We start from the raw sequence: 22,436 nt of genomic DNA, 5'->3' as shown, positions 1-22,436 counted from the left end.
TCCACGTAAAGTCTAGAATGAGAAAAAAGCCAGAAGGCTAAGGACACCCACACCCGGGGAGGCACAGGTAGCAAAGAGTCCCAGAAAGTGTGCGCTCCAGTGCCGGGCTGTCTCCCCACAGTGCACTGCATGGGGTGAGGGTGAGTCTCACAGGATCAAGGACACTTGTCCCTTGTAAAGACTTCTGAATAAAATCACCCTACCTCTCCCTAATCACAAATAAACTACTATAAAGAAAGCCGCCTCCACCTCACCCCAGCTGAATCAAGGACATGTAAGATTTTTTTTGTTTTTGACTCCTGAAGAACGGCAGGTGGAATATAAGACTGTCAAAGCTGAAAGGGACTCAGTGACTAGAAACCTGAAGATAATTCCACAGGTAAAGTAACTGAGATCAGCCCAATGCCCTGGAGACTGTCTACAGGAACCCTGTGCATCCACAGAACCACACCTGTAGATACCTGTAGCTGCAATTTGGACTCTCTCTCATCCCCAAGAGATCATGGCAAAGCTATGCAACAGGGCCACACTGAGGTAAGCTCTCCTGGGACTTTTCTCTCCTGTTTTAGGATCTGAGCTGCCTCTTTCTCTCCTTGCAACCAGGAGTCCACTTCCTGGATGGGGACTTTTGTGCTCAAAGCTAGAGCTGCACTGAACAGCCACTGCTGGTCTTCTTGCCTCGGGCAAAAAATCCTTCTGCCTGAACCACCCAAATTATGACAGAAAGTGGAACTGACACAGGGGACCCAAAAAATGGGGTGAGTGGGCACTGCCACAGAGTCAGGAAGAGGGGTATGGGGGGCGCTCAGCTCTGCTGAGACCCTGATGCGTGCACCTAAGCACATGTTCGTACAATGACATGCCTGTCTCACCCAGCAGGATTTAAAATGGAAAGAGCTTTAAGTGCCCCCTCCATATTTTCATCAGAAGAGTCCTTAAGAAGTTTGAATTTGGGGCTGGAGAGATGGCTCAGTGGTTAAGAGCGCCGCCTGCTCTTCCAAAGGTCTTGAGTTCAATTCCCAGCAACCACATGGTGGCTCATAACCATCTGTAATGTGATATGGCGCCCTCTTCTGGCTTGCAGGAGTACGTGCAGGCAGAGCACTGCATACATAATAATAAATAAATAAATCTTTAAAAACAAAGTTTGAATTCATCACTTAGTAATCTCTCCCCTCAGAGGAATAAACTGTGGGGCCTAGGCTACCCCTAAAGTCTTCCCTGCTGCATCTACAGCAAAAGCAACGTGCCATCTTTATTTCTTATGCGCCAACCCTGCCTAGACAGCTCTCAGCCTCGGAGAGCTTTTCCAAGGCCAGGTGTCTGCATCTCATTTGGATCCATTAACCAGAATCTCTGGGGTGGGACCCATGTAGCATCTTTGCAACATCCCAGGTAATTCTCATACACAACCAAGAATGACAAATTGGGGAAAATATGCTTATGATGCCAGGAAGGGAAAGGAAAAAAAAAAACCCAAAGGAAAATGCTACTAGGGGTGGGGTTGAGGGAGACAGTTCCACACAGTGGCCCCCAAAAGCCAGAGGGGACTGGACAGGGGGTCTCACTTCTCTCGTTCCGCAAACATCCCCCCAACCCTTGGAGAGCTACAGAAGAAATAAAGGGTGATGCGAGCATCATGAATGCACTGCTTCTGTGCCGCTAATGATCGCATCCTGCAGAGGCTCCGGTACCTTCTTAGCAGCCTTCTTTCAACCACATTCAGTGTAGAAGTGAAGGGGGCAGGGCAAGGAGCGGGAAGACCGGGCTGCTGCTCAGTGAGATGGAACGGAAGGGCCCTTTGTGATGGGGAAGCTAGATGTGGTGGTTAATTTCTTAATTCTCATCACAATTCGGTTCACGGGAGCCTCCCGGAATGTCTTTATCCATCACAGATGGTTTGGGGGAAATGATAAATTAATATTGTTATCAATGGAACCACGGCTGAGATGGTTAAATAGCAAACGTCTTCTTTGGGGGCTCTAAAAAAAAAAAAAAAAGAAAAAGAAAAAGAAAAAGTGCCCGCTAAGTCCATAAAGAAGTCAGATGGTAAACAAAACCTCCCAATCCTCCGACAGATTCCAGGACGAGTATCATTCACAAACCATTTTGCAGAGAAAGGGGAGAGATTCAGCTCATCTGACTTTGTATAGGACAACAGCCCACACCATAATGAGGCTGGCCTAGCGCTGTGAAATCGCGCTGAATAGCCCAGAGTGCAGCGGCCTGTTCCCTGGGCATGTTTATTACAGCCTTTTGTATGCACCAACCCTGCCAGGCCCGGTTTGCTCCTGAGCTAGGGGAGGGGAGAAAGACCCCAACAAATTTGTTGCTATGAAACTTCCCAAATGGGGAGCCTGCATAGTAATGTTTGGAATCAAATGCCCTTGCTCCAGGCTGTTCTTGTCTGGGTCCACCCTTGCTCGACACTGAACAAGGTCTCCAGCCAGCCAATCACCAACAGTGTATGGGTGGCCTCGGGCCCCTTGCCCGGGAACCTCCCAGGCCCCTCCCAGGCCCTGAGAAGTCAGGGGGTAAAGAGGGCCCCACGGCCATTCCCCAGCCAACTTGGGAGTAGAGAGCCAGTTATCCTCTGTGAAATGAGGGTAAAGCAAAGAAGTGCAGCCTTCTTGTGAGGGCCTAGCATGGGGCTCCTGGGGGGGGGGGCACTTCCAGAGGCTAGGACTAGGGGCAGAGCGATAGCCACAACATCTGGACTCCTTGAAGAGCAAGCTGTCACAAGAGCACAAAACTGGGGGCCAGCAAGCTTGTGTGCAAGGAACTGGCTTAAGGGCCCTGTGTGCTAGAAGAGGGGTAGGTGTTTTCACCAAGAGACGCAGAGGCACACCTCTCCCCACGCAGCAGCAGCATCTCAACTGCTCCTCACGCTGTCACTTCTTGACAAGAAGTATCCATAAAGGGTATTCAAAGGACCCCCATGTGCCCTAAGGACACTCAGGAAGGGAAGTGCAGGAGGTAGAGACCTAGAACTCTCAGGGGATTTCTTCTCCACCAATCAGATGCCTTTTTTTCCCACACTACACCTTTCCTCACCAATCAGGGTGCAGCATCAGAAGAATCAGGAAAGCACTGTCTTTCCTCACCAAGGTGGGGGGGGGGGGGGTTCCCTAAATCACTGCCTTTCTTCCACACACCCTTTCCTGTCTCTCCATGACCAGGATCCATCTTAGCTTCCCCCTCTTCAAGTTAGTCTTAGGTTCCACCTAAGGCTGGGGACAGCTGATGTCCAGGGCTGCAGCAGAAGACAGCCACCTGGGCTGGCCCCAGCATCTGAAGTCACAGAACTGGAACACCGCTCCTCTGTCTGTACCTACCCACTCCCCGGCCCCAGCTGGCTGAGGTATCTGAGCACCTCTGCCTCAAAGGGAAAAACCAAGCAGAGCAGGAAGTAGCCAGCATCCTTCCTCACCAAGACCTTCCTGTTTTCCTGACCACTGAAGTGGCTGCCATTGGGCAAATGACCGATAAATCAGTGCCCGCCAGTTTACAAGATCCCAGCTTCTATTTCTTCTGAAAAACAGAGGGCAGACGCTTTGGGTATAGGATACCTTCCAACTCTGTTCTCTGAAGACCTCAAACCCTCTCCTAGTCTTGCCCTGCTCATGCCTTCCTGGCAGTGGAGAACATCGTTGCCTGGGCGACCTGCCCGTCCGTCTCCTGGAGCACCTTGCTCACCTGAACATGTGGGATCCGGGAGTTCGCTCTCGCTCTCGGAGGAGAGTGTGCAGAGCCAGTGGGGCTTGGGTTGCTGTTGTTGGGTTAGCAGGGAGGTGCTCTGTGTGAGCAGAGGTGGCTCGAGCCTCACAAAGGCACACACTTCGCTGAAGCTCTGCCACCGTGGTGCTGAGACTCTTTATCACCTTTGCATAGGGAGCCCTGTATTTTCACTTTGCTCTGGGTCCCTCAAGTTATACAACCAGTCTGCACACAGGTGCCCAACACCTGGTGTGTTTCCAGTTATAGAAACACCTCTGCTTCATTCAGGGGTGAGCAGCATTCAGAAAGGTCGCCCTTTCTGTTCCTCTGTTCAGTTCCTCTGAAGCTGAAGCCGGCTGCCGAGGCTTGGCAACCCTCCTGAGTCATCAAGGTTCCTAAAGACCCATTGCCTTTGAATGTAAACATCTCGTGCTAGGGCAAACTGGCCCTAGACCCCAACAAAGGTGCAAGAAATCCTTAGTCCCTGGAATTCCCAATGTGGAGGGCGGGGCTACTCCCCCCCCCTTCAGTTTCCTGGCATTTCATCAGCTCCTCTGAGTCACCTGACCATTGCTTGCTTCATTTTTGTTGGTGAGAGAAAAACAAACAGCAGAAAGTTAAAACATTAGTGCTTGCTTCGGTGAACAAAAATAGTCTCCCGTCTCCTCTTTTTTTTTTTTTTTTTTTTGTCCTGAAGAGTAAAGCTATTTGCAGATGGATTAAACGTTCCCTCTGAGACCCTGATCGCTGTGACTGTGTGTGTGTGTGTGTGTGTGTGTGTGTGTGTGTGTGTGTGTGTGTGTGTGTGTGTTGGGGGTGGGACAGGGAGGCAGTGAGAACATATCCAAAGAAGAAGCGCGTCTGTGAGGGGTTAGAAAAAGAGAGTCCTTTGTCCCGACAGTAAGCCTGGTGAACATGACTCTCTGGGTCCTCTGGTATGCGGCACACCTGTGCTGAGGAGACGCTGAGGAGGAGGAGGGAGGCAAAGGGGGGAGTGTCGGGAGCCTGGCCCTGCACCCTCACAAGGAATCACACCTACTGCCTTCTTCTTTGAACCATGTCTCCATGTGTTTTGTTTTGGCTTTCATCTCCAAATACCAGGGAGGCCTCAAGAGATATGAGAGGGAGAGACAGAGAGACAAACAGAGAAACAGAGACAGACAGACAAACAGACAGAGAGACACAGACACACACACAGAGACAGAGAGACAGAGACAGAGGAAAGACAAAGACAGGTGGTGTATGTGTGTACGTGTGCACACACATGTAGTCTGCTTTGTAAGGGAACTAAAAAAAAAAATAGAAAATGAGGAGGGAAAGAACGGGAGGTCTAGTGTCCTTGAATATCCCTGCCCCCTAGCCCCCCAAACAACCTAAACAACCTACCTTTGCAAGCCTTTCGGTGGGTGATGGGCTTGCCCATGTCCCTGTAGAAGCCCTCCTTACAGTAGTGGCAATGGCGGCCAGCAGTGTTGTGGCGGCAGTTGAGGCAGACACCCCCGCTCTTGCGCCCCGACAGCTTGTAGAGCTCCATGTTGAATCTGCAGCGCCGAGCATGAAGGTTACAGTTGCAGGCTGCAGGGGAACCAGAAAGAAGCCATCAGCCCAGGGGATTTGGGGGAGTGAAACTCTGGGAACAGGACCATCTCGGGTGCCCCGGCAGGATAGCCCTTGCTCTGCGAGCCTTTCCTTAGCTTCCTCGCTGGCATTTAAAAACCCTGACTGACCGAGTAGGTCACGGTACCATGGCTGAGGCCTCCCACATGGTGGTGTCCTCAGACTTGAAGCCTCTAGAGCAAGGAGAAAGAAACGTGCTTAAGCCTCTTAGCAGGAACAGGCCATACCTAGGTGCCTCAGTTTCCCCTTTACCATCCAGATGCACGTCCTTTCTCTCACCCATCTTCCTGCCACCAGGGACTCTGAAGCCAGCTGCCCCCTCGCCTTCCCACCATCCAGCGCGCAGAGGACCCTCAGCTCTCTTCTGCCGCTCTTCTCCCGGCCAGTCCCACTTCTGTCGGGTCTATGCACTCAGCTCAAAGGGCAGTGCCTGAGCCCCGCCTGGCCGGATGCTTCTTGAGGCCCGACTGTGCATCGCACACCACCTCTCTGCTCACGACCCACAAGCCCTCACCTCCAGCTTCAAGTCTGAGGTCTCTACTTGGACCCTCCTGCTCCACATCGCCCCCTTCCTCTCCAGCCTGCCTCTGTTTGCCTCTATATCTATAGGAGTCAAACAACTGAAGGGATGCAAAAATATCGGGGTGGGGATGGGGCCCGGGGATTGCATCTATATGAAGAAGCACTCATTTCACCTCATCCTTGAAAAGAATAACAACACATATTTGGCATTTAAAAAATGTTTGCGAATTTTCTAGGGAAAAGACCCGCACACGATATCCACCTGGGTCTATGATTACAGAAGAGGAGGACACATCTCCTCTTACCTCCATTTTCATCTCCGCGAATGCACTGCCTGTGTCAGGCCATGGACCAGTTTTCCTCTCTATAGCTGGCTTAAGGCAGTTGCCTTTTCTACTATATAAGCTGTAAATGTCTCTTGCCGGTTTCTCATTGGGATGCTATTCTTACTTATTTTACAGCTGCTGCTTAGATCTTTGTGCCTGTTGTCCTCTAAATGTTTTTCCAGGAGTCAGTCAGTCCCCAAATCACACGCCTGTTAAGTCGCTCAACTGACAAGCGGAGGTGGAGGAGGACCTTCATGGCGGTGTTAACTACGCTGACTGCCCTGCGGTCCAGAGGCCAGTTTGGATTGGGGAAGAGATCTGACTCCCAAGAACCTTGGGAGGGTGTCCCTGAGCCGGTGTCCCCAGGTGACGAGCTCAACCCGGCACACAGAAACTGCGTCTCCGCCCTCATACACGCTCACTGTCTCTTTGGACTCACTGAGCAAGGCGAGGGATAGGACTTACTCAGAGGCGCTCTGTGACCAGCCAACCTGCCCAGCACTGAGGAGTCCCGGCCAGCAGCAGGTAGGTCTCCCTGCTGCTAGGCTGCCCCCCAGAGAAGATGACCCGGGTCACCACACATATCAGCGAAACCTGAACGAAAGGCCAGAACCCCCAGGACCTGGTGCACCTGCCCAAGGGCCAGGATTCTGCAAGGACTCCCAGGGTCTCCCCACTCTCTGGACACAGAAAGGCCTCCCAGAAGCATCTTTTGCTCCTTCCTGGAGGCAGACACATAGCCATGTCTCCCTCTGTCAGAGGGTGCCTCTCTACAAAAGGCTGTAGCTGCTCAGCATCCATCAGGCCTGAGCCCTTCTGGGAATGTGGTGCTGCTTGCCTTAGCCCTTGGGAAAGCTCAGGCTAGAATCTCCTTCCATGCACACCTCACACCAACAAAAGGTGCTTTCCAAACAATCGGTCACACAAAAGAAAACTCCGAGGCCAACATCAAAAAGAACCCCCTGCCCCTGTTGGGGCTGTCAGGGAGCATCAAGCCATAATCACCATGCTCAGACTTCTGCAAAGTATTTTACAGCTTGTTTTCTTTTCTCTTTGTTTTATTTTCTCTACACAAATGGAAAAATGCACTGGGCAAAGCGGCTCACATCTGGATCCCTCAGGTCCACAAAGAGGTGTCAGCCAACTCCCACCAGCCCAGCCGTGGGCCCTGCCTCAGAGAGTCGCCCTAATCCCTCGTGCCTTCCTGTTTATCTCCCGATTCTCTCCCAGGCAAAAATATTAGGTATTGGTTTCCTTATCCGATTTCAAGGCGGGAAGGAAAGGGCAGCTTTGTGAGAACAGAGGTCAACTCAGGAGAGATGGGGGTGGGGGACCCAGCCTGAACCAGATCAGGGAGCCCCGCCCCAGCCCCACTCGAATGACTTGGTAGTTTACCTAGCGGGTCCCCCAGTCTCTCACAGAGATGCTAAGCTATGTTCCTGCTAGCTAGAGTGTTAGGATAAGGCAGATTCCTGCAGATGCCCTGTAGCTGCATCTCAGGTTCATGAAGAGTGGCGGGGTTGGGGGTGAGAGAAGCAAGGGCTCCCCAACTCCACCCCTTAACCAGAAACCTCACTGGAAGGAGAAAGAGGACCAAGAGCCAGCTCCTGATTTCCTCCCTCACCCCAACGTCTTCCAGTCCTTAACTTCCTGTCACCTGGAACTTGCTCAGCCGTTCGATACCTGCAGCTGAGTAACAGTCAACCCGCACATATGCGCTGCTCTAGCTACATGCTAGTTAGTCCATGCATGAACTGTGGGGGACACAGGACGGACTTCCAACTGCCTGAGGGGCTCCTCCCTTAACAGAGGAAATGGTCAGACAGAGGAGTACACACACATCAGAATTCGCATTGATCAAGTGAGACAGACGCCCTTAATCAACTTCATTGCTTCACTGGGGACAAAGAGAGGGTTTCATCTGCTGGCCCACGGCAAGCCTCGATTAGATTCCTGTTGTACAACTGAGAGAAAGCAAACACTCAGGGAAGGAGATACATGTATGGATGGAGTAAGTGCACTGATGGATAATGACTTGGTACGGGCGAGTAGATTAATTGATTGGTGAGTGGATGGATGGATGGATGGATGGATGGATGGATGGATGGGGAGATAGAGGAACAGGCTGATGGATGGACCCATGGGATGAATGAGTGAGATGGATTGCTGGGAAGGTACGTGTAGGGTGGGGTGGGCAGATGCATACGTGGACTGGTGGGTGTGGTGGCTAAGCAGATGGGTACAAGGATGGGCAGGCAGACAGGAAGGTCAGAAAGTAGACAGGTAGACAGAGAGGGCCAGGAGCATTTGCTGCCTGGCCAGTCATGCTAAAGGCATAGTCTTGTAATTTTCCTGTGTTCTTACACTGAGCTAATTTAAACTCATCTTTGTGCTTGGATCACACAATGTAATTCTACTTAAGTAGACTTCAGTACTTTAGCGAGAAGCCCGCTCATCCATATGCCACGGACTCACTCTCCCCTGGGCTCTGACCACAGAGAACCGAGGCTTGGCTATTCGGTGAGTTTACAAAAACTCTACCAAATATTGATTCTCTACCAAAACACCTGATAAACTGAGCCACACACCTACCGAGAGTACCCCAAGTCCAGAAAACACCCAGCAGCACTTAAATCCTGACCCTGACTCCCACATCCACATGGCTCTGGCCTGTCAGGGAAAACAGGAAGGTCATCTGGGATGGGCCTGGCAGAAGCCCTGGTCTCAGACCCAGAGCTCCTTACCTGTCCTTCAGCCACACAGAACCATGAGATTGGGTAATTGGACAGAAGGATGGACAGACAGACGGCACAATTGATAGACAATTGGCTTCATTTCTTCCTTCCTCTCTGAGGCAGTTCTTTTGAGAGACTTGCATGTGTTCTTTATATAATTGCTAAGAAAATTCTGGACTTACATGCCTGCCTCTGGGCTGGCAAAAATAACCCACAAAACACCAGCTGCAAGCTGGGCACATTTTTTCTTTGAGACAGGGTCTTACTATGTAGCTGTGGCTGACCTGTAACTCACTATGTAGACCAGACTGGCATTGAACTCACGGAGATCCACCAGCCTCTGCCTCCCAAGTACAGGAATTAAAGGCGTGAGGCATCACGCCCAGCCAAGCTGAATGCTTTCTACTGAAGAAACTGGTCCCTCCTTCTTAACTGTCTGTGCTCCCTCTGAGCTGTCTGTCTGTGCTCCCTCTGAGTGTCTGTCTGTGCTTCCTCTGGGCTGTCTGTCTGTGCTCCCTCTGGGCTGTCTGTCGGTGCTCCCTCTGAGCTGTCTGTCAATGCTCCCTCTGAGCTGTCTGTCAATGCTCCCTCTGAGCTGTCTTTCGGTGCTCCCTCTGAGCTGTCTGTCTGTGCTCCCTCTGAGCTGTCTATCAGTGTTCCCTCTAAGCTGGCTGTCTGTGCTCCCTCTAAGCTGGCTGTCTGTGCTCCCTCTGAGGCACACTGCTAAGCATGTAGGTCACAGGGACACAGTCATCACTTCCAGCTTCCCTCCTTGTTTCTGGAAGTAATATGTGGGGGTAGAGGGGGGGTAGAGAAGAAAGGGAAGGGAAGGCAAGGGAAGGGAAGGCAAGGGAAGGGAAGGGAAGGGAAAGGTGAGCTTACTCTGGTTTGATTTTAGGACATCCAGAAGCAAGCAAGACAGAGTCCCGCCTCATGGTGCTTCTATTACCAGAGGGGAGACAGGGCTATGAAAGACCCGGGCTCTCCCAGCTATGGGCAGAGCTGCTGGGACAGGCAGGAGACCGACAGCCATCTGGCTGGGTCCTCTTAGGGGCCCGATAGAGAGGACAGAGCCTGAAAACAGAGCCTGAGAGTGGCCAGGATGTTCTACCCTCACCATCCCAACTGCATCTGCAAACCAGTCCACCTGGGGATCCATCCGGCTGTTCCTCCTCTTTCTCTGAGACAGAGTGTGACTGTATAGCTCAGGCTGGCCTTGAACTTGAGGTGATCCTCCTGCCTCAGCCTCCCAAGTGCTGAGATTGTGGGTATGCACCACTAAGCCAAGTTCCAGATATATGTCCACTCCTTCTCTCTCAGAGTTTCATTTCACCCAAGCTGGCCTCAAACTCACTATGTAGGCAAGGATGACCTTCAGCCTTCTGACCCTCCTGCCTCTCCTGGGATTCCAGGTGCCCAGAACTCAGAGCTGCATGGTTGCTGGACAAGCGCTCACTCTACAAACCGAACAACAGCCTCAGCTCTTCCAGACGTGTGTCTAACAAACTCCCAGGTGATGCTGTTGCTCCTGGCCTGCAGACTTGTATTGAATGATAGAACCAAATGGAAAAAAAAAACCCAAAAAAACAAAAAAAACCTAGTTAAACTGTCACCCACCCTGTGGAGAAAGTGCCTTGCAGCAAGGTGAGGGTGGAGCTTACAGCAGGGGGCCTTTGAGGAGGCGGTGGTGGACAGAACTCCGGCTTCATAAGAAAAACTTCTTAAACAATTGGCACAAAGTCATGAAAATATTTGAGAGCTATTTTTAAGAGTTGGAGGCTCATCCTATTTTTCTTTTATTTATGACCTTGCTACTCCATTTGGTACACTATTTATTTAGAAGTTGTCTGTCTCCTGTTTATTAATTGTAAAATTTTCCTCCCTCAGTGTCTTCTGAGCCTAGTTTGTGGTAACTCGTGCAAAGGCCTAGCTGAGCAACCACGCTGCACACACCTGGCTCCTCTCTGTTTGCCCTCAAAGGCCTCTCTTTGGAGGAGAGGCTGATGCAAGCCAGCCCAAACAGCCCTGGTACCCGCAGCAGTCTGTGTTCGAGCTAGATCATGGGGAGCCTGAAGGCCAGTACGTCCGTGTGCGCAGCACACTGTAGGCGTGGCTTTATAACTGGAAAGTCCAGTTGCAGGGACACCTTCGTGGTCAACAAATAATTATTGAATGCTACTATAATCCAGGAGTTACACAGGGAACTGGGATGCAGCGGCGAATGGGACAGAGCATTCCGGAGAGATGCCCAGGTGTGATCAGTTGATGCTGTTGTCTCTGTTGCCTCAGCCCAAGGCCCACTGCTAACACTAGGATTAGAGATTATAACCACAGATGCCAAACAACCAGGGACAGTGGAGACCAGTCACCAGAAACCCAAGGGGATGAGCAAGGGGACAAGACACAGGAAGAGTCTGGTCCCAGTCAAGCTTCCTGCAGCGCAATCATTGAAGGTAACTCTTTTCAACTTCAATTTAAAAATAAGTGGGGGGCAAATGTGGTCCCCACTACAGGGCAGGGTGTGGCAAATGGGACTGGTAAATGCTTGGGTCTTCCAGAAAGGGAGAACACGGTATGCTGCTCTTCAGGGTCCTGGGCGAAGAAAGCTATTTTGACAAACAACAAATGGAGTGGCTCCCCCTGCTTGGAGGTTTCCCATCTCTCTGACGTGGGTCAGCTGAGCAGATGATGGTCCTTTTGACTCGTTATCTGGTCAACAGTAGTCTACCCACACCTCACAGCACCGGGGTCGCTCAGCTCACAGTGTCCCACATCACCATAAGACGGGGAGAGAAGAGCAGCTACAGCTTTTATTACAGTCTGTTTGCTATGATTGCCCTGTTTTACTATTAGTCATTCCTACTCTCCTATAGACGCAGGAAGAGTAATTTATATTATATTATATTATATTATATTATATTATATTATATTATATTATATTATATTATATTCACAGTGCCTGCTACCATGAATGGTTTGATGTAGCCACTGATATATTGGAAAGCAACACACACACACACACACACACACACACACACACACACACATACACGGGTCAGGGTGGGAATGGGAAGCCTGTAGTTTCCTCTGAGTTTGGAGCAGGCTGAAGGGCTCCAACAGAACACTAAAGAAGTGTGAGTGAATAGTGTTCCACTCCTCTACTCCCATCAGCCCAGAAGCCCCTGAAGCCAAATTCTCTCCAAGTAGCCCCTGCCCTCTCAGGGCATCCTCCTGGAAGCCAGGCGTAAAGAGCTCCCTTTATCCTAAGGTTCCAATTTGAGAATAAAATCTGACTACCTCTTCCCTATCAAGGCTTTATTCTGATACGGAGGATGCTGTGGGTGGTAGGAGAAAGGAAAAAAAAATGTGGGCAGTGCTTTGGAAACCCAGTGTCCCAAGCGAGTGGGTCAGGGAAGCCTGCCTGCCAAAGACCAGCTTTAGATAGTTTCTGATAAAGTCTCTGAGATAAGTGGCCGGTGTTTGCTGAGGGCTTAGGGAGCTTTAGCCAAGCCTGATCACAAAGCAGACCTCTGTCAACAGTCCTTCAGGCCACTAAGAGGGCTGAGCAAACACTACAGTAACAAGTTCTTCACACCTGTGGAGCTTGGGAAAGGTTCGGGGGCCCCTTTGTCCACAGGCAGACAAAGAAGCTGCCAAGAAAGCCTGGGCCCCCACCCAGCCGGGGCCTCTGGGCATCTGGAGAAAGGCCTGGGGTCAAGACAGACAGCTTGAAGTCTGGCCAGCCCTGTGTCCCTCTGTGGGCAGAAACAGCCCCCAGCGGACAGGGAGACAGACCCTCCAGTGAACAGAGTGCCTGTGAATGGGCAGTAAAGGACCTTTTCTGAGACTGGGCCCAGACCTACGGGCAGGATTAAGACCTTGGGAGTCGGAGCATCCTGAGAGTACAGCCAAGGCTTAGAGGCTCATTCTCTGCCCCCACTCCCACCCCACCCCTGTACAAGGCCACTGTCCCCTCCCCTCTGTTGACTGCAGGGCCATCTCCCAAATCTGCTTGACCTCGCTGTCATTTTTTCCACTGACTCCTTTCCTCTGTAAACATCTTAGCCTTTTCTTTCCTCTGCCCTTTTTTGGCTGCTCCGCCTCCCCCTAAGGCTTTGAAATGATAGTCTCCTAACTGTCCCAAGCCTTCCCTACTCTATGCAGGAAAACTCAGGGTTTGCACTGCACAAACACCCCTCCCCAGCCCTCTCTAAGGAGGAAATGCGAGGTCCCGGTAAGCCCTGAGCAGTCATCAGTTCTTTGTCTGCAGCCTTTCTTAGAGCCACCTTCTCCAGAGCCTGGCCCCAGGACACTGAGGGTGGGCCTAGCTCTGCCCTGTTAACCACCCCCAGAGAGGTCATCCCTGGCCCACTATGTACCATTCCCAACTCTAAGCCTTCCCCACCTCCAAGCAATCCTTTGCTCCAAATCTCTGAACATTCCTCTCAACGTGCCACCGCCCTGTTCTGGAACCTTCCACAGCTGCCCGATTCTGAAGAGATGCAGTGTCCATTATTTTCAAGGGCGAAAGAAAAAAGAAAGAAAGAAAGAAAGAAAGAAAGAAAGAAAGAAAGAAAGATTCCAAAACAGAGGTCCATGGGACTGGAGAGGTAGCTCAACGTTTAAAAAGCATCCACAGGCTGCTCTTCCAGAGAACCCAGGTTCAATTCCCAGCACCCACACAGCAACTCACAGCAGTCTATTGTGTGTTCCAGGGAACCTAACGCCCTCTTCTGGCCTCTGTGGGCAGTAGGCACGCACACGGTACACAGACATACATGCAGACAAATTGCCCATACACATTAAAAAAAAAAAAAAAGGAGGTGCAGAGAGTGACTTACCGCAGGAAGACCTTACTCCACTCCCACTCATGATAGAAGCAAACAGGAAACGGGGTGTTGTTCACCCAGGGCAACACAGTGCTTGGACAGTAGCGGCCTTCCAAGGCTCCCTAGTTTACCCTCTATGGAGGAGATGGAAGAATGTGGCAGAGACTTTGCCAAAGACCTGGCAATAGTTAGTGATAGTTAACCTTTCACCTAACTAGTCCAGGGCACTTTCCAGACCTCCTTCATGGCAAGCGTTGGCGTGGTCCCGAGCTTAACTACCCCACCTCCTGGCTGTTGGAATTCCTTCCTACGGGCAGAGAGTATTCAAAGTTTAAAAAAAACAACAAAAAAAAGGTGTCTGAGAAAAGCTCACCCCCTCCCCTGGAGAAGAAGGCACTGCCATGAAACCCTGTGCCTTGTGACTCACATGCCCTGCCAGATGCCTGCTTGCAGCACCAGGGAGGTGAGGGGGGGGGGGAGGGCTTCTTTCCAATCGCTTTCCCCAGAGGTGGTGCGCAGGCTCCATGCACTGGACGCATGAGAGCTGACTCGCCAGGGGAACGGGCCAAGCCTGGCTCCCGGCTCCCTGGAGTCATTTCCCATATGTAATGGGTCCCATCACCAAGGCTGGCACATGCGGGACTCAGTAGTGGGGGGGGGGGAGAGGGGGAGGGCTGGAGCCGAGGGCTTAATGACTTGCAGCTACTCTAGTCTACACCACTGGGGAGGAATGTGCAAGTGCAGGGCCGCAGCTCTCCTTTCACCACAGCTCCCAGGCCACATCCCTCTCTCTACCTGACCAGCCAGCTAACCCAACCCTCTAGCTAACTCTGACTTGGGTCTCTACAGCTCTAGTGACAAGTCAGCCTACAGCGCTCCAGGACCTCTGCACTGCATGTAGCTCTTGGCCTCACTGACACAGGGCCCTGACCATGAAGGGGACAGGCTGACACAGGGGCTCTGGTGAGCCGTTCCAGGCCAACACGCATTCTCCCGCCTCATTTGACAACTACAGTTGCTAGATTTTATTAGTCAAGGCACAGGATGCCCGTGTCAACATGAACTGCAGGAAGTGATCCTTAGTATTAACACCCCAAGGCTTGCATGGCTAATCCTCTACCCGCAACATGTCCCTTCCCCTCATGAGCCCACACGTTGCCTGATGTGCGGCAGTTTTCTTTCAAAGGCAGTTCTACCGATATTAGCCCCGGTGAGTCCCAGAAGCCAAAGGGGCCCCTCAGAGTGGGCAGTCCCGCTGGGCTTTGTGGAAAGTTAAAGGGCTGTCTGGTTCCGTAGTGCTTGCTTGTGCCATGCCCACGTGCTCCTCCTTGTACACATGTCCCGCCGCTGACACTGGACAGAAACTCTATGACTTCTCTTTCCGTTTGTTTGTTTTCAATACAGGGTCTCACTATGTAGCTCTTGCTATCCTGGAACTCACTGGCCTCGAATTCACAGAGATCGCCTGCCTCTGCCTCCCAAACGCTGGGATTAAAGTGTGTGCCCCTGGTGCATCCTGTGGCCTTTTAGGACCATATGGGGATGCACAGGACATGGGAAGGCACAGCCTACTGGAGCTTCCCCCACTGTGTGGCCCATAGAGACGAGGAGCAGGCTACTCCGCAGGCACCCAGGAAGCTCACCTATTCCTAGAATGCCCAAACTCCACACAAATCATCTCCCTACCATGGGGCAAAGGTGGAAGACAGAAAGTAAGGTGTAAGTGGCCCAAATTAAGTAACAAAAGAGCTTTTCATCCGGGCATGCTTTGTGTGGAATCCACCAAAACCTGAGCCCCGGTTCTGGACATGGTTATTTTAATCAAATCAGTAGGTAACATTTATTTAGAGATCAGTAAAGGGCTTATGGGATTATAATTAAGGCTTTAATTAAAAATCACATCCTGGAAGAGAATGTGGATACCCCGCCACATGGACGAAATGACGGGGACAGCAGATTCCAGCGCTGGAATAGGTCACCCCCAGAAGTAAGTGACCTAACCATCGCTGGAGACATTCAAACCGAGGGACAAGGTACAGGAAAGTTCTAGATTTGGAGAGGATGTAAAACCTTCCGACTCTGAGACCTTGGAGCAGAGACTTCTAGGCCTTAGGGCTGAGCTGCTGTTACAAGCTTGCTGCTAGGTCCAACCCAATGAAGATTCTTACTCAGGAGTTAGGACAGGGAGTCAAATCTGCAAACGACTCTGGTTCCTTACAGCGAGCACTGTGCACGTGAGGAAGGCGCAGAAGAGCATGCAAGCAAACTCAGGGGCTTTATCTGTAGAAAACAGAACCAAACAGCCCTTCTGGAATGGTGTTAGCATGACAGACCATGGCCCATGGAAGCTGTGACTCTTCCTCCTGCACTGGACTGGCTTAGGAATGCAGTGGAGCAACAGAGCAACAGGGTGGCCCAGCTAGAGCTCAGTAGGTAAAGGCACTTGCTGTGTGGAAGGAGAGACCCAAGCCCTGCGAGTTGCCCTCTGCCCCCTGACCCTCCAATAAATAGTGTCTGGCAACAAACAAATAAATAAATGCATCAAACAAACAAATAAACACAGCCACATCGGGGGGGGGGGCTCAAAAGCAGCAGGATTAGGCGGCCTTCTGCAGAAATGCACCCACACAACTGCCCACAGCTGGCTTCTCCCTGCTGGGTCAGCACTGTGAAGTACCAGCTGCTAAGCGCCATGTACATTTCCCCCCGGGATTTAAGGATGCTACACCACCCTAGAGTTTAGGCAAGAACCCCTAAAGGGACGGACCCTTACAGGAAAGGGGGAGCCTGTGTCCAGAAACAGAGGTACCAAACTCCTTTGCTGCTTGCTTTAGGTATAGGCCCTACGCATGTCAATAAGAAAGGCTGTCCCCTCCATTAGGCCTTGTCCCCGATGTGGAAGGGAGCTCCATGCTAGAACTTTTTTGTGTCCAAAAAGGGGGGGGGAGCTTATGGGAAGTCTAAGAAAGAGAAGACAGGGAACATAGGCCAAACCAAAGCCTGAAAGATGAGGTAGGTAACCGGGAGCAGAGAGGGCACCAGGTGGCACTTGGGATCGGCACTCACAGACAGAGCAGCTGACGCCTGTCACTGCTGCTAACTCTGTCCACTGGTACGTGAACAGGTAACGCGCCCAGGGTAGCTCTGTGCACCATGGAGCCATTTCATCTTCACAGCCTCAAGAGGCCAGACCCAGCATCCCCACCCCACCCCATGTAAGGCCTCTCGCTTTGCCAGCTGTTTCCTGTGTGTTTCCACCATAAACACACACACACACACACACACACACACACACACACACACACACACACACACACACACCACCCTGAAGAAGATCTATGAAGACCGGTGGGACCAAGAAGAGATGTCTGTGAGAGTTTAGAGACCTCCGAGGGAGTTCCTAAGTGCTGGGTGGCTCAAGTCGTCAGATTCATGACTTTAGAAGCAAAAGTTTACCCTCTAGGAGGCTGAGCTAGAAAGATGGTACCAAGTACAGCACGCATATCTTCACGACGGCCCCGCAGTGTCCAAGGGGAATAGGTTCCAAGACAACCCCCAAACCCCGCGAACACCAGAAAGCCAGGGATGCTCGTGTCGTTTCTCTGCAACGGCACGGTGTTTGCCTAGCACCTACCCATCCTGCCGTGTGCCTCCAGTCACCTCCGGGTTGATACCAATACCTGTTACAGCAGATATGTGATTACATGGGACAGTTCAGGAAAAGCCAGGAAGGGGAAAAAAAACCACCCTGCACATGTTTTAATACTGATGCAAATGCTTTTCAGACACTTCTGATCTGAGGCTGGTTGACTCTTCCAGTGTGGAACCCAAGCACATGAAGGCCCAACCAGGCTGTCATTCTACTAAAGGGAGCCACAACTCTTAAAAGGATGGAGATGCTGGGACCGGATTTTGTACACTTTATCCATCTTACATGGCCACAGACATCAGGTGGGGAAGGTCTTGCTGTCCCTGTCCTACAACTAAAGAGGCCCCAGCAGCTCATGTGGCTCACAGCGATAATGGGACTCAATACAACCTCCAAGACCCTGTGGGCAAATGGTAAAGTAGAGCTGTCCCTAGGAGACGCAACCCGGTGACCTGGTTGTTTCTCTACCCAGAATAATAGTACTGGGGCTACAACCTAGGCCAGGCAAGGTTATCTTCAGACTACCCTCAGGTAGTCTTTGCAAATGGCTTTCCCAGGGTTTGAAAACCAGACAGGTCCCTTGTACAAGTCTGGGGGAGGGGAGCCCTGTGTGATCGCCCCCACATTTCTTGGCTTTGGCACTCCTGGCTGCTTTGCATGTGGCTAATTCCCCCGGCGTCCTCTGTAATTCCACAGTAATGTGGTTTTAATTGTCCCCAAAGTGGGCCATTCTTCCTTTATTGTGCAGTAAATTTCCCTCCAGAGTTCGGATTTCATGCGCCAGCACCGGCTGAGGAGCAGGCTGGCCTCAGGGGGAGGCAGTGCTGGCCTCATCGTTGGCCCCTGGCCCTGGCCAGTCTGCCTGCTTCTCACTCTGACCCTCCCTTGGCCACCAACTCCATACCAGAGGAGGGAGGGGGGCATGGGGCAAACATTAGGACCCTTAAGGGAGGGGCACAATGAGGAGGCAGAGAGACACTGGTCTGTGGTTCTGTCTGGAAAGCAAATTAACTCGACAAATGCAAACAAGCTGCAAAGCAGATTCACTGGGCAACAGTACGGGCCAGCTCGCTGCTATGGGTTCATTTTGGATAGATGGCAAACACCACTGAGGCAAGGCAACAGGTGCAAAGAAAGCGAGGCACTCAGCCTTTGTCACTTCCCTCCCGTGGCCTGGGCCAGTCACCTGAGCTGTCTCTTCCTCCGTGCTGGACCAGAAAAGAGGAGTAATGACAGCCACCCGCCCCCCGTTATCAGATGAGCAGAGGTTCTTACCCTCAGGGCTCCTCCATCCTAAGGAGTTAAGGAAGAGGGTGAGTCTGGGGCCAGAAATGCAGGTTCAGATGCTATCTGTCACGGGCTCGCGCAAGACACTTGAACTTGGCTGTCTGTTAACCTCTCCTTCATCAGCTTCCTTATCTAGGAATGAGAGCGGCGATGATGCCCACCTGCCAACGGTGGCTGACATTACCATGACCGTGACTGACAAGACTCGTCCTAGGCATCCCCACCATATCCAACAGAGATGCCGGAGGCCCCGGGCTCAGAGGTGGTCCACGTGCTAGATAAGAGTTCAATGGATAAAAGCAAACGGCGGTCTGCTCAGGACACCGCACCAGGGGGAGGTCACAAACAGGTCAAGATCTCTGCATTGCTCAGGTGAGATCTGCTTGTCTCCACAGAGTTCCTGGCTTAAGGTACGGTGGTCGGTCTGTGCCCCTCACCCGTAGGTTTAAGGGTCTGTGAGAACACAAGTGAGAGCAACACTGAGGGCGCGCCATCCCTCCAAGCATGCAAAAGAAGCACTTCCCTGGTAGCCTGCTAGTCACCCGCATGGACTCGAATGCCTTTGAGAGGGGAGAGCTACGCCTTAACAGCAAGGAGGAAGACAAAGCAGTTAAACTACGGGCACCGGAGAGGGCCATGCCAACACACACCTCGGTGTTCCCTGCCGCAGACACATGAAATGACTGGCATCTGAGCCGCGGGGCTGAGAGAGCCCACAGGGAGGATGCTGTGTGCCCCTCGAGCTCTATGGAGGAAACCACACTCAGGGGGAGATGCAGTCCACCAGCACCTCCCAGCCTCTGTCTCTCTCCTTGCCCCCATCCTGAGTCAGGCCTACTCTAGGAAAGAAGCCACAGGGCTGGCCTATTAGTCTGTAAGCAGTTCTACATGGCCCCCTCTCTTATCTGTCCCATGCCTTGCCGGTCCTCCTGCAGAAAGCCCACTCCAGGAAGATGGGCACATCCATCAGTCCGTGACCACCTTTCTCCACAGACAGCCTTCCTTTATTCTCAAGCCTTAACTCAGCTTTCCCCTCCTCAGCATCCTGCCCCAACCTCCGGGCTTAAAACCCTGAGCCTGCCACGCAGTCCTCTAAGTCCCTGCCTGGCACTCTTTCTCCAAAGACGCATAACCTTTGAGAGAGACGTGCACATATGTGTAGGCCTCTAGCAGCAGGCACGCACTGAATCTATTATCAGCTTAGCACGTCTGCATGCTTTCCATAACAACGGTGTTGGCTGTTACCTCACGGTGTGCGCAGCCATCCCTCTGTTACTACGGGGACTGGTGCCGTGACCCTGGAGGCAACAAAACCTGAGGACGTTCAAGTCAGAGTCTCAAGAGAAGACACAGGTTTGCCACAGAACTCACACACAGCCAGACCCTATTGTCTGGGGAACCATGACAAGAAAACTTTGTCGGTGCCTGTTCAGTACAGATGTGATTTTCCAGTTTCGAGACAAGGTCTCACTACGTAGCTGTGGCTGGCCAGGAACTCGTTATGTAGACCAGGCTAGCCTCGAAACCACAGCGTTCCACAGCCTCTACTTCCCCAGTGCTGGATATGGTTTTTTTGTTGTTGTTGGCACGGAGGTAAGGATTTAATTCATGGTAAGGGCATGCTCCACCACTGACCTACATGCTGTGTCCCAGCCTGTGATTTTCCCCAAAACTGTTTTCAACCTGCCGTTGGCGACATCTATGTATGGAGAGCTCCTGAACATAAAAGGCCAACGTCGCATTACATATAGACTCATTTACTCTGCTTCATGACCTAGCATGAAGCTTCAAGGGTTTTCTTATCTGTTTTGTTTTATTCGCTGGTGTCTGCCCAGGGTCTGGAACACAGCCTGGAACTCAACAGGTACACGCTCGTGAATAAATGAAAGAATCTGTCCTGGAAATATGCCAACTTTCTCTTCCTACCAAGGCCCTTCTGCAAATTTGATTTTTGTTCTCACAGTAAAAGGAAGCCCTAAAAAAAAAAAAAAAAAGGAAGCCCTAATAAGTGGCCAGTCAACCCCAAGGTTACATCCATTAAGGCTAACCCCTTGCTTCTTACTCACGGTAGTTCCTCAGCTGAGCCTTTGAACCAATCTCTTCCGCTTGGTCCCAACTCTCATCCTACTTAAACGCTCAGGTTGTCCCTTTCTTCCCTCCCTTCACGGATCAGCTCAGCCTCCGCTGTCTCACCCAAATCCATGGCACTCTTCCTTCCTTGCTCCTAAGCTCAGGCCATCTCTATCCACCACACCAGAGAGCTTCGCATCTCCGACTAGACCATTGGCGGTGTAGACAGTGGTTGCTCACCTCTTCAGCAATGCAGTCAGCTCAGCTCGTGGTACACTCTGCTGTTCTGCATTCCAATACAACAGCCTCATCAGACTGAAATTATTGAGAGGAAAAAAAAAAAAAGAAACCCCTGAGCCTGTACTGTGCATACAGAGACAACTGCTCATATAAGCGTATTAGGTGTTACAAGTCATCTGAGGCTGACGCAAAGCGCACAGGAGGATGTGCAGGGTTATACGCAAACCTGGTGCCGTTTTATTTGATGGACTTTGAGAGTCTTGTTCCCACAGGGAATGACTCCTTCAGACACCCAGGGGTGACCTTGCTCTCTTCCTTTGACTATCCTAATAGTCCTAATAGTCCCCATGGTGCTAACTCCCTTTCAGGTTCAACCTACTAGCTATGCTAGCTAACGCTGAGCTGCTTCTGGAAGAAAATGGGGCCTCCTCTCCTCGCAGTCCACTGTCTTCCTTGGTAATCTCACCAGACTCAGTTATTATCTTCTCGAGGAGTGATGACTCCCAAGTTTATATATCTGGTCCAGATACCTTTGAGCTTCTGGCACGTTTCTCCAAATGCCTTCTCCGTACGTCACATCGCTCAAAGGCGCTTCCAACTCTTCAGAGACCCAAGATCAAAGTCATGACATTCCCTCCCAAATCCAGAGGTCTTCCCACACTGCCCTTTTATCTACCCACACATGTGAACTAGAAATCCGGAGGTCACCTTTGCCACCCCCTGCCCACCCCCACCCCAATTATCGGCTCCACCCTAAGACCTGTTCACCTGCAGCTCTTCTGTGGTCTCTCCTGCGTCCCACTTCTCACTCTAGGCCAAGTCACCAGCAGCCCTTATTGGTGTATTGCTACAATTTTAGGCTATTGATCCTCCCAACAGCTAGGGTCAAAACAGACAGGACGCTCCCTCCTCTCACTGAGGGTATTGGAATGTCTGAATTCCAACTGGAGGAGTCCTGCCTTTGAGTCCAGTCCCCGGAGTCCCACAGAGCTGGCAAACCCAACTCAAGGCTTTGGGCATTGACTAATATCCTCATATGTAAGCCTGGTTGAGGTCAGGTTACCTCCATGGACTCTGAGGTGGGGGACCCCACACAAGCCTGCCCAGTGGTGAATTTCCAGTTGCAATCTGTTTTGAGACGGAGAACCTCACAACACAAGCCTGCACAGTGGTCTATTTTCGGGTCCAATATGATTTGAGTTGGGGGACCCCAACACAAGCTTGCACAGTGGTGCATTTCTTCAGTTCCAATCTTGTATTTAAAAAAACAAAATTTCTCTGTAGTTGGTTTATGTTATGCCCAAAGTTAGGGCATCCATTCTGCCGCACAGCCAGAGCAGGGCACAGTGACTGACTGAAGGCTACTCTCACACTGCTTATGTGACCGCTGTTCAAGCAAGAGTCTGGCCCCTTCCTGTTGATCCAGGGCACATGAAGCCTGCAT

The 22,436-nt window shown here is 51.5% G+C and overlaps 1 protein-coding gene across 2 annotated transcripts in view; it reads right to left on the bottom strand.

The window, feature by feature from the left end:
- The window catches only part of NTN1 (netrin 1), a 184,972-nt gene that overhangs the window by 58,181 nt on the left and 104,355 nt on the right, over window positions 1-22,436 (bottom strand). For both annotated transcript variants that reach the window (XM_084761866.1, XM_084761865.1), the window contains exon 3: window positions 5,104-5,292. In XM_084761866.1, coding sequence (XP_084617992.1) covers window positions 5,104-5,292 — 189 coding nt within the window. The remainder of the gene's footprint in view (window positions 1-5,103; window positions 5,293-22,436) is intronic.

Source organism: Acomys minous (genome assembly GCF_964271855.1).
Source record: "Acomys minous genome assembly, chromosome: 16".
Lineage (NCBI taxonomy): Eukaryota > Metazoa > Chordata > Mammalia > Rodentia > Muridae > Acomys > Acomys minous.
Note: the sequence above shows the minus strand (reverse complement) of the source record. Positions and strands in the feature narration are given on the sequence as shown.